General features: G+C 36.7%; 1 protein-coding gene across 1 annotated transcript in view; it reads right to left on the bottom strand.

The window, feature by feature from the left end:
- The window catches only part of atrnl1b (attractin-like 1b), a 72,357-nt gene that overhangs the window by 11,045 nt on the left and 48,351 nt on the right, over window positions 1–12,961 (bottom strand). Inside the window, exon 26 of the mRNA XM_081601030.1 lies at window positions 8,850–8,928. Coding sequence (XP_081457156.1) covers window positions 8,850–8,928 — 79 coding nt within the window. The remainder of the gene's footprint in view (window positions 1–8,849; window positions 8,929–12,961) is intronic.

Genomic DNA, 12,961 nt, shown 5'->3' with positions numbered 1-12,961 from the left:
TGTCTTGAAGATCACCAAGTCTTCTTAAAAGGTAGAGTCTCTGAGAACAGTTCTTCAAAATATACAAAATATAGTCATTGTTTTCAGCAAAGTTGAGCTGACTGTCCAGGAACGACCCAAGGTATTTAAAATCTGCCACAGTGTCAACAGGTTGGCCATCGAGACAAACTGGAACCACTTTAAGGTCTTGTTTAGATCATTTAATTAGCTCTACATTCTTAAGAGAATGAAAAATTAATAATAAATAATAAAGACTTGTGGTATTCTGATTTAGTGTTACCACCCCCACGCCACTAGAGGCAGTAGCAATCCTGAAAAGATGCGACTAAGGAGCAGATTTAGAAGTACACCGAAAGCTACAGAATTTGGTAAAAACTGTGAGCTTTGCTGAAGTAATTAAAGACACAAGTTCAAATCCATGCTGAGAGTGGAGCTCCTTCAATCAGTGCTCCTCCGCAGCTCTGATTGGCTAAGCAATGTAACGTGATCCTCTGCAGCAAGTGATGGCAAAGCACCGCGTCATCACGACTTTACACAAGTGTGTCTTTACCTCCGCGGCAGAGGCTCCGCCGAACCCCTGAGACCGACTCATCGAACCCCTGGGGTTCGATCGAACCCAGGTTAAGAACCACTGGTCTAGACAGTATTGAAAATATAATATGGCAAACATGTCAGTATCATCAATAAATGTTGCATGGTGTAAAAGGTTAATAATGATTTGTATTTACCATTTCAAACCTTAGAAATAATGAATTTAGTTGTAAATTTCTGCCTCAAAAAGTTTTTCTTAAAGACTTTCCCACACTCAGTATAAATAGATCAACTTTAATAAGAATGTGGTTTTTAGGCTCTTACAGTCTCATTCCTGAACACAACGTTCTCCTTGAGGTTGGACTGACCCTGACAATTCTCATCACTGGACCCCCAACCTTTAACACGGAGCATAATTTAGTATTCATTGGTCTGGCTGTTAATTAGCAAAAAATATTAAGAGGTCTAGAGAGGTTGACAAGTGAAAAATGAACAGGTGAGAAAGTGACCACCTGAATCAGTGTCTAGGTGTTTATCAAAGACAAATGGCAAAAAGACAAAGTCAGGCTATTATAATGACTCTTTTTGCTCTGCAATTCTTCAGTAGCAGCCATAAGTTAGACATCTTAAGTAATTTATGGTTTTATATTAAAATACAGATCTGTACTGAAACATTTTAACTCAAAAATACTTTGTTGATCCCAAAGACAAATTAAATGATTAAATAAGAATTCCAAATGCAATCAAATGTATCACAGCTTCAACTATTTCAGCTAACGTCTTTAGAAATAACCTCTGATAGCTTAAGGGTCTCACATATTTCCTTCAAAGTGTCAAAATCAGCTTTAACTTATGTGGATGTTTGAGGAAAATTGCGTCATTTTGTCCGTAGAGAGGCGCCCCCGTCCCCTTCGACAGAGCTCTGTGCAAAGTGACGTGTGATTGGTCAGATGGTTGTTGCCATGTTTTATGCAGAAATGCGCTCAGACAACCATGTTAATATTTTGTTTCAACTAGACAGCTTCCACTATGTGTTTTTTGTATCCAAAGGAGACACAAGAGAGGTGAGGACTTGTGTACATTTGAACAGTTCCTTACTAAACTACTAGACCTGCCACGATAAGAAATTTTGCCAGACAATAAATTATCCCAGAAACTATTGCGATAAACGATAATATTGTTGTTTTGAGACTGTTATCAAGTAATAGTAATAACGAAAGAATAATGTAAGAACACTTTCTCAAAGGTCAATAAACTTTATGGACATTTAAACATTTGAACTGGAAGACATTTTCAAAACCCAAAATATATTAAAACAATAGAAACAACAGATAAAATGAAGTCTCTGTAGACAAAATAGTCTTTCAAAAAAGGAAAAGTTGAGACCAAAGCACCAGACTGAAGACCAGTTTTGGTAGAAAGAGAGAAGAAAAAAAAAAAACAATAAATCAAGCAAATGAAAATCACTGAGTTTGTTTTAGTTTATCGTGCAATCAATTGATTTACTGTTTATTTCGACAGGCTTAAGTAAAACCAACAAATGGCTAAAACTAATGGATAGAAGTCGAGACATTGTTGAACACTGAGAAAGCCATCTGCAGAACATTGAGGCCCTTTCACCATGACTGTTTTGTGAAAATCAAAACAGAGGATGCAGGGAGGTTGGGGTGTCCCCCAGGTAGTCTGCGCCAAAAACTGCAAATGCGTCCCACTACCACGTAACTGAACTGTTCAGCTTCAGATGAATGTGGGATACGTTACCCTCCATGTGTGGGGTGTGAATAACTATCAAATTACCTATTATGTGATTACTTTAACGTAACATTTCTAAAGTAAAAATAATTAATTGGTCTTGTGCACTTTTAGAATGTGAAGTACAAGTCAAAATCATCCAAATAACTGAAATATACCCTTGAAACGCTCTTTTCATGTGATGAATCTATACGAGTTTAACTTTCTAAAAGGAGTCAATGGAATTAATATTTTTATTGACATTCTGGTTTATTTAGATGCACCTACATCTTAAATGTTAAGCCTTTACTTAATCTAATGTGCCAACAAATATAATTAAAGCATTTCGGAGACTCCACTCAGTGCCGTGGAAACGTATCGGTACATGGTGAATAAGTGGAAAGTGGTGCTGCTTTGTTCAATCTGAAAAACCTTCCCTCAGGGAGGTAGTGCTGGAAAAAAAAAACAGCACCCACATGAAATTGACATTGATCACCTGATTGATTTTTCCTTTTTTAAACTTTATATCTGATGCCCGATGTTAAATTGTTGTACATCTCTGCCATTAAACATCAAAACCGACAATACAAAACCGATAGATTTGAGCTGCTGGGTCACAATGGGTCAAAATGAAAAATGTTGCCCTTTTCAAAAAAGATAAACGCAGGGCGGGGGGGCCCGGCGAGGTTGTTCCAAAACAAGAAAACAGCTCAAGGCTTATTACGGTTTCCAGCACAAAAAGCTTCAAATCCAACAACATTCATCCTAAATGTCAGATAGCAGTAATGTTATTTATCATGTTGCAGAATTCATTTTAACGCAGCAAAGCACAAGATGGGAGCAAGAGCAAAGTCTAGCACCTGCCGTCAGAAATGTGCCAAGAAAGCAGCGGTTAAAAAGGGCCAGCACAATACCTGAGAGACTGGAAATGAATGCTAAGTTAATGACAAAAGGCAAGGCTGAACTCTGTAAAACCAATTAACGTTTATGCAATGACAGACTGATTTTGTCTAGAGTACAAGCTGGAGCCATTCACAGTTTTGATAAGGGTGGGCTTGCAGCGCATTGCTATGCAACTTGATTAATTTGGCAAGTGAGGGCATGAATTATCTGTCGAGTGAATACAACATTTTGTTCCCTTCATTGGACTGTATGAAGGGGTGGGTGTCATCCCGCCTCCGAGCGCATTTCACACCGATGCAGGTCACTCTGTCCCTTTCAAAGATCACCGGTTATACCCACAGGCTGGCTCCTTTAAAGTCAAACAATACATAAACATGCGGTCAAATGTACATACACCAGTGCTTTCCTCATAGCAAATACGTCAGAGGCAATTTACACCCTGCATGTGGCCCCTTGTTGGACAGTCTGAACACGTACTGCGATTAATGGACTTAAGATAACCAGATGAAGATATCCAGTGGTGTCCTGCCACACTTTTCAAAGCTGATATGACACTGGAAAGGCTGAGGTGTTCTGTGTGGGCTAAGATATCAAATTCAGGAGCAGAATATTAATTAACGGGCCCAATTTCAATGTAAAGTGAGGGGCTAAATGGTGAAACAAAACATTTTCAAGGGCAACTTCTGAAGGATCCAAAAAGGTGCTAAATTATTTTGCACTTAAATGTTAATCTTGACAAAGAAGAACGAGTGAGCTAACTTGACGCTCAAAAAGGATTAGGAGGAAGATGATCTTATTTGAGTCCTAATTGTCCTCAGGGGGACATTCAAGCATGAAAGCAAGCATTTACTTTAAGTCTGTAGAAATAAATAACAAAAAATACCTGGATTTGAAGATTTGGGAGTGAAGAGTTTAGACTAGCTGGTTTGTGAAAAAGTATTTCCACACTAACAGATTTCTTCTTTTGTTTTTGCTGCTTTTATTTTCTTATTTTTCCTACACAGTTAGGACCAAAATGATTTATTCCCAGTAATCTTATCACTTGATAAATACCATTCTTCTGTCTGGAAAGGATTTAGATGTTTGCTAGAATATACAAAAATATCCCATAGATTTCAGCCACAAAAAAAAAAGTTTCTATGTTCAATTTACGATATATTGAAAAGATTTAAAATAAATGACTCATTTCCATTGCAGATTATGAGCGTCTGGAAAATGCCAGGGTTATTCTATACCATAATGATCATCCTGATTATTTGGGGACAACAGATTTCATCAAATTAACATGGCGGGCGAAGAGTTTTGCCCAACGACAGCAAGAAAGCACAGGATTGAACAGGCAACTCACCGCTTGCGGGACAAACCCCTGCCACTGTCGCCACAGTTGTAGAAAGAGGAGCAAAACGACTCCCAGTTGAGAAAATAAAAAAGGCACAAGTATTGACCCCTGAGGCCTCCCACAAGTATAAAAGGTCAAAGAGACACAACAAAACCAGGCAACTAAAAATAAAACCACTTAAGAACTACACCAGATACCAACAGAGATGCAAGGACACTTATCAAGTAGAACGGGGGATTTAACGGACAGCAAGTATTCACAATATTTAAGATGGGGACAAACAACACGGTGAAGCTAGTCGGCCATTTCAATTCTGGCTCTGAATGCCCCAGAAATCCAGCTAAACGATAAAGAAACATCAAGTCCTCTATTAGGAGAACCAAAAGGACACAGCAATCCTGGAAGTTGTGCTTTCGTAATAATTCTCCACCAATGCATTGATGAGACTATACCGAGTAAATAATAAAGCCTTTGAAAATACAAACAACCCATCACCACTGAGCATCACAGTTGATTTTAAAAGGTACGTCTTCGCATGTGTGTAAAAGACAGAGGAGCTGCATTAGATAAATCCATGTTTGTGTGTGTGTAACATCTTTGCAGCTCTCTCTTGTAAAATGTCAGCGCACCCCTCCTTTCTGTTTTCCCCCACAGGTAGCGTCAAAGAGGTCAGCCTTTGTCCTCCTATGTGGCATTTAGAGCTGTTGTGTCTTCCTCCCTGTGGTCCCTGTTTAAAATCCAAGTCCCATCACTTAACTTCAACCAAAATTATCCAAATTAACCGGCACACCTCTGTTATCATGTCCCTTTAAACCCTAGACAAAAAAAATAATGCCTTTATCTAATTATTGTTGTGGTGTGGAGGACATCTGGCTCGTTGGAGATAAAAAGTAATTCAAGGAATTGCTGTGTGGTTTCTAGAAACCCTTCAAAATTGTCCTCTATTCACAGCCAATTTTCAGAAATAGAATTTGAAATGACTGCTTGCTTAACTAGAGATCTTCCTAATGAAAATCTTACAGGACAAAAACCCAACCCCAAAGAAAATGTGCTTCAAATTCAAGTCAAACACAATCCCTAATTACAAATACCTTTAGCACCAGGAAGCCAGTTACAAAAAACATTTCATCAGATGCCCAAATGCCCCATAGCTTGATCACAGTTTCATTATCAGCCCAGCAGTTTCTGAAAGCCTCATTAAAACTCATTCATTCCATGTCCTTACAGAAGATGGGGGCTCAAATGGCCCCAGGATGAAACTTTCCATCCCTCATTTCACCAAGACCCATAAATACAAAGACACAGTGAAGAAGAATCAGGGAACCATTTAGTTTACAAGAAAAACAAAGCTGTCAAGGCTCAGTCGGCTCGTTCATAAACTATCACCATCAGCTCATCTATATGTCTGGGTAAGCAGACAAACTGTGCATTCATTTCACTGTAAGCAATTAAACAACAAGCAGATGGCCTGGTTAGCACTAAAACCTCCTCAGATTGACCGTCTATTAAATGGACCCTAAAGGGTCCTGTAAGGATCTCTATAAGTGATTTTACTGATTCTTGTATTACGGAAGAGTGGCTTTAAAGATTGCAACACGTGAAGTAGTTTAAAATCTATTTGCAAAGCTAAAGTACAACTTGAGCGGTGAAGGGCAACCTCTAGGCTGCCGTAGCTTTCAGGAAAAGGTTACCAACACAGATTCTGAACACAATGTTTCTTTAAAAGTAGGCCAACTGAAAATGCCACACCAGAGCTGTAGAAAACTGTGTCTTAGTAAAGTGTTGATGTCAAGGATACGGCTAAGTCCAAAGTTATTCACATCCCGGGCACATTTAGACATAAAGTGTTATTTTACTTTTACCAACATGTCTCTTCTGACTGGAAGTCACATTAACGTTTTGGAAGTTGCTCAGCGTCCCAAAGTTAATCTGGTAGAGCGTCAATGTGGGGAACTAAAGATTAGGGTGGTGGAAAAGAGACCTTACAACCTCTGAGACGTTGAACCAGAAAAATTTGATTGCTAAGAATGATGTTTTTTTGACATGACATTTTTAAATCAAATTTAGCAAACCCAACCAAAAAAATAATAAAAAATCCACAATTTTTGCAAAACAATGACATGTTTTATTATCTTGTTTTATAATCCAAAATTACTTCAACAGGGAAGTTATGGTCTGGTTTAAAGTCAGACGTCGACCATATATGTCTAAATTACGTAAGTAGATGATTTTTACCTGTAAATATTTTTTTTATTATCAAACTAAAAAGAAAGAGATTTCAGGGATGTTTAAAAATATTTCCCAAACAATCTGCAAGGACAAGCCGAAGTTTTGCAACTGAACAAAAAAGACTTTGCTCTGAAGAATAAAAATTGTAATGTGGAACAAAAAAGGAGTTATGGTTGATTTAGTCCTGATCTAAATCAACCATCCAGACTGACGAGTCCATCAGGGTAAAGAAAAGCTCAAGATGAGGTGCTGAACTCAAAATTAAAAAACTTTTTCTATCAATGTCTCTTTTTCTTACCTCACTGGGAGAAGAAAATTCCACAATTCATTGGTCTTAAATTGTGAATGAAGAGTTCAGGGAGCATTAGAGATCATTTTCACACATGGATTCTTCCCAACAAAATCCAGAATTGAATCACTTTTAAAAACCTTTACGAAGAAGTTCAACTGAGCTGTAACAAGGCAAGCTTTCTGAGAAAAGATGCATCTAAATCTGTCCTTATGGTGCAACAAAAAAGGGCACAATCAAACGCAACAGGGATCAAACATTGACATTTTCTTTGACCCAGTAAAGTAGGCTGTTTTTTCTTTCTTTTTTTTTTTTTTTTTGGTCAACTAAAGAACAGATCACAGAAATAAATGTCCAAAACAGAAACAAAAATAGAGACCATCTGCTGTCATTACATTTTATTGACTCTTAATTTTTTTGGATAGGCATGAGTCAGAGACACAGCAGTAATCATTTTTGTTTATTTTCAATAAATCAATTAGGGGGATATTAAATTCTGATCCCCTAATTATTAACGTCATTCCCAAAGTAGAAATGAATTGTGAAAGCTTCATTAACAGACTACAGGTCATGCAGAGAGACCAAAATTAAATTCCTGCTGTTAAATACCCAACAGCACACAGGAGAATAGCAGATTCAACCCCAAAGAGATGGAAATTACCATCAGTTCAGAAGCAGGAAATGTTTCCAATGCGGTTTCAGATTAAGAGCAGGAAGGTGAATTTGCATTCCGCCTCTCCTTCATTTTCAGAACAGAATTCTTCTGACCTACTTTTATAATTTCCACTGCCAATCACCACATCTTTTCATCCCAAAATCCTTTTCATTCCACCACTGAATATTAATCATTAATATTTCGGCTCCTTTTTCATCCCTACTGTCTGCTTGGCTCCCATTCCTTTCCACTAAATGTAAACCCACACTGGGCTTGAATAATTATCCACTTTCAACGAAAGTATTTGACAACATAATTGATCCAATTGTAGAGCACAAGATTTTGCTGGCAGCTAATCAAAACTTTCTTTAGCAGTGGTCAAAGGCTTTTAATGAGATATAAGACCTTTTTAAGACTCAATTGTCCTGGCCGACTAAAACACACACACTAGACTCTTTGCTTTAAATATTTTTCAAATCTCAAATGTTAATCACAAACATTTAAGTCTACTTTTTCAATATGGTTGCCATGCATTATGGGTTAGTATGGGATACTGGCAAACCTGAATGAGTTACACCAGTTCATTTGGAGGAACACAGCAACATTTCTGCAAATCATGATGAGGATCTTGTGGAAAACCCTCATAAAATGTGACCCAAATCATACATTTAAAAGGTAATGCTACCAAATACCAATAAAACGTCTGTTAACTTCCTAAATTTGAAGAAAGTTCATAAAGTTTTCCCTGAAAATTATTTAACAAATGGAAATATTTTTGGGATCTCACCTAAAACAGAAAGAGTTTAGTCTGATTTCATGCGAGTCTAAGAAAAAAAGCCAGGCTGTTGGCTCAAGAGGGTGAAATTTGTGTGTCATATCATCTTTCCGTAAAAACAAAAAAGGGCTAGGTGAAAAAGATGCCAATTTTAACATTCATAATGTATCAACTTTAGCTACAATTCCTCACATATTCAGTTCAGCATCCGACTTAAACATAAATGGCCAAGACTGCCAAACATGTTTAATAAACTCAGCTGGAAAAATACAAAATTATATGTATATTCAATTCATTTTAAAATGACTAATCTGCAGACTTGCATTCACTCACACGAGTTTCATAGGAGTGCCTTAAAGGTAATTACTCAGTTCTGCTTTAAACGTCATGGACTTACTTCTCTGCGTCGTGACGCCCAGCAGGTCTGTTTGATCTTCCACACCACTGCTGCCACCAGGAGCAGAGACAGAAAGCAACTGGGATGGAAAAAAGAAGAAAAAACAAGCAGGATTACAACTGAATCAAAATATGTCTCCTTTAATTTAGTTAGCCATTTTTAAAATAGAAAATTGGATCCATAATAAAGCAGACTGGAGCTATTGGAGGTTTGTTTTTGAACTTCTACCTTTATACATTTTGGCTGATCTGAAGAAAGCATGCCATTAAACAAAATCTGAAAGGAATACGAGACAAATTTGAGGAGGTAGAACTTTAAAAATCCTCAGACTGAAATATTTTGGCCGATTACTTCGATTAATAACCCAACACTGTGATCATTAGTCAAGGGAAAGTCAGCAAGATTTAAGCTGATCTGGGAGGGGAAAATTGACTGATCGAGAGCTTCCACTTCATTATCCTTTTGACATATTATGTCAGGATGATTATCCACTAAAGAGGCGGTTTTTTAAGAACTGGTTAGAATGGTGCAGTTTGAGTTTTACATTAAATTTCTCAAAAACAGATTTTTTTTTGTGGATAAAACTGTCTATATTAGATTTCTGCTATCAAATTCGAATCAATCCAAAAACAGAAAATGTTGTTCCCTTAGTAACATAGTGGGTATAGGAAAAATTATGGGGCTTGAAAAAATAATGGTATTAAAATCACAAAGATTTTGATAGTAGATCAATAGAATAAAGCCACAATGTTATAATATACAATAGATTTTATTTAAAACTAACACAAACACATTACGTAATATGATGGATTATTATAGCAGCTGGGTCATTTCTGCTTTTATTAAAGGCATTCCGGTAATACTTTATTTGAATGGGGGTGAATAAGACTGTCATGATATTGTCATAAACATGACATAACATGTCATGAACATGAATAAGCCTTCATGAATATTTATGACTGTTGTCATAAAGCGTCATTCGTTAAATTATAACACTTTTAATACAAAGTTGACATTATTCAAAATGTCTGTTATGACAACTTGACATTAACCAAGAAATCATTACTGTTTAAACTTTACCTTTAATAACAAAGATACCTAATTTTTAAAGTGCAATCAGTAATACATTTATAATAAATTTATATCAGTAATGATTTCTTGGTTAATGTCAAGTTGTCATAACAAAGACATTTTGAATAATGTCAACTTTGTATTAAAAGTGTCATAATTTACTGAATGACGCTTTATGACAACAGTCATAAATATTCATGAAGGCTTATTCACGTTCACGACGTGGTTATGTCATGTTTATGAAAGTGTCATGTCAGTCTTATTCACCCCCCTTCAAATAAAGTGTTACCAGCATGGTTTTATTTTTTCATATTTTTTGGACAAATACTGTGAAATCGCATTAAACGTCATGACAGATGAAAATCTCAAACTAGCCCATGCTTATACACCTAAACATCTTATTCTTCTCCATCACGTCACAGAATAAAAAAAACAGACATGAAATTGTTCTGAATGTCCGGAGACCCAGTTTAATGGCTGTCGTCCCAGCACTGCCCTCGTGTCTTAAGAGATGTGCTGCAGTTTTGTCATGTACACACCGGTAAAATGAGCAAACATCTCAACTCACAGGAGCCAGACAACCATCTCCGATGTTACGAGCCAGTTTGTTTGGTATGTAAACTTCAGGTCGCCACGTGTTCTAGATGTGTTTGATCAGATGTTTGAACAAGGTGATAACAGTGAAGATCAGCAAAAAAACCGGAGCTCAGATCTGCCGCTTCAGTTAAACATTTTATTTCAGTGACTCCACACAAAAAGAAGCATCTGCTCCCTTAAGGGCTTCTTATCAGATGCAAACAATTCAAGAGGCCTCTTAAAACGATAAATCACAAGCAAAAAAAAACATTTATGGTATTTTTCTGGGTTATAATGACTCAGTAACAGAATAATTTAAAGACGAAATACGCATTTTGTGCGCACACCCATCCTAAAATGTTTTGATTTTTAAAAAATGGCTTGATCTCATAGAAGAAAGAAAGAAATGAAAACATTAGAAAAGTCGTGATGTCCGTTCTCTGCTCCTTATCTCTCCTTCAAGGAGCTCTAAAAAACCCTGTGGGGTGATTTGACATTTTGTCATCAGGCTGATTATGTTTCCTGCAGGTTCAAGTCTCCTCAAATCTTCCCTCACATCCAGAGACACACTCCGTCTCACACACACACACACACGCACACACACACACACACACACACACACACACACACACACACACACACACACACACACACACACACACACACACACACACACACACACACACACACACACACAGACACACACACACACACACAAAACAGCTCATTAGTGAATCAGTGCTGTTCCTTTTTTCCTGTTTTTTCTTCTTGGGTTTATGGGTCACTGAGAACTGGACAACACAGATACAGACAAAGGCTAAATGGAATTATTATGATCTGCCTTCCAAATGGGAAAAACACAAACACTTCACTGCATTCCTGTGGAAATTAATGCATACGATTAAGTGTGAGGAAATGAAAGACTGAGACTGCGTTCAAAGACTCGGACGGGTGAAGCTTAAAATAAAAAAAGGTATTTGCAGCCTTAAACTGTATGTTTGTTATATGAACACAATGAATAACTACAATAACATATAGATACAAATATTGAATGTTCAGATTTTTTTTTTTATTTGTTGAGTTTTCTGCAACAGAAAATTATAAAGTTGGTTGAACCCGATTTTCTTTTATTTATAGAAAATGAAGATGTTAACTTTTTGTGTAAGAAATGGGAATCACTGCATTTGCGGAGTTTCATCTGAAGCTTCAAAAAGTTATCAAAGCTAATGACAGATGCTACCTGTAAAGGACGTAGCATAAACAAGCCAACCTGTTAACATGTGTCAGTTACTAAAGGTCTTCCAATTCTGTGAACCTCGTTTATGTTTCTTTTAATCTACTTTTGCTAAACTTTGGCTTTCTAATATAACTGGAAACAGATTGGGGCAGATTGTGTGGTTTGGTTGATTTGATCTTTTTGCAGGTTGTCTCCCATATAGCTTGGAAATACAGTTATCTGTGTAACACTGGATTTTTTGTGCCATTGACTCTTATGAATGCAATATCATTGTAATTGTGTTTTTATTGAACCATTTTCATTCCTTAATGTTGGAATATCTTCTTATTTTCATGCTTTATCATTTTCATATACAGTATATTTTCATGTATCGTAAAGCAACCAATTTGCATAACGGAAAGAAACCGTTTTAATACATTTTGATTTTGAATCCAAAGTTTTGGCCCATATAGTAGGAGGAGCAACTTAATTTGCTTTATAAATGTAATATATTCTACAAACAACTTCCCCCCCCCCCAAAAAAAAAACTAATAAGTAAAAATCTGAATCGATGTTTCTGCCAATTCTTGGCAACTGAGGCTCAAATGGTAAACTATTTGTGTTTTGCTCGAATTAATAAATTACTCACCAACTGCTGAAATTTCAGTGAGAAAGCAGGCCCACTGTTAGCAATCACACATGAGTGGATGCCGCAGCATATTTCTGCAAGATTTCGATTGTTTTATTTCTTCTCTTCTCAAGCTTCCTGTTACAACAGCACCAGAGAAACTGCATCGTGTTACGCAAGAAAGCTGACGGGCCATCATTGGACGTTCAAATCGATCAAATATCCCAAGAAAGTTTCAGAAAAAGGCATAGAAGATACTAGTGTTGCTACAGTGATGTGGTTTAACCCTTTAAGGCGGTTGCAGCATGCCTATTAAACAATAATAAGTTGAATAATAAGTTGACAATAATTTTTTTCCCCCCTTATTTAACCAGGTAAAACTTCAATGAGATCCAGATCTTATTCACAAGAAGGTCCTGATCAGAAGATCTGCAGGACACAACAAGTAAAACAAATTAATCTATAATAATATTTGAGTGGATTATATTCTTGTTTTTTTTTTTTCATTAGTAGTTTTTGTTGATGTTTCTCATTATATTCAGTTAAAGTAAACATTTTATCTCAGATGCTAAAGCAATCTAAGATTAAAGAACACTTTCCTCCCCATTTCAATAGCCAAAG

This window comes from Poecilia reticulata, chromosome 19 (genome assembly GCF_904066995.2).
Source record: "Poecilia reticulata chromosome 19, P_reticulata-male-v2, whole genome shotgun sequence".
Lineage (NCBI taxonomy): Eukaryota > Metazoa > Chordata > Actinopteri > Cyprinodontiformes > Poeciliidae > Poecilia > Poecilia reticulata.
This window is presented reverse-complemented; position numbering and strand designations above follow the sequence as displayed.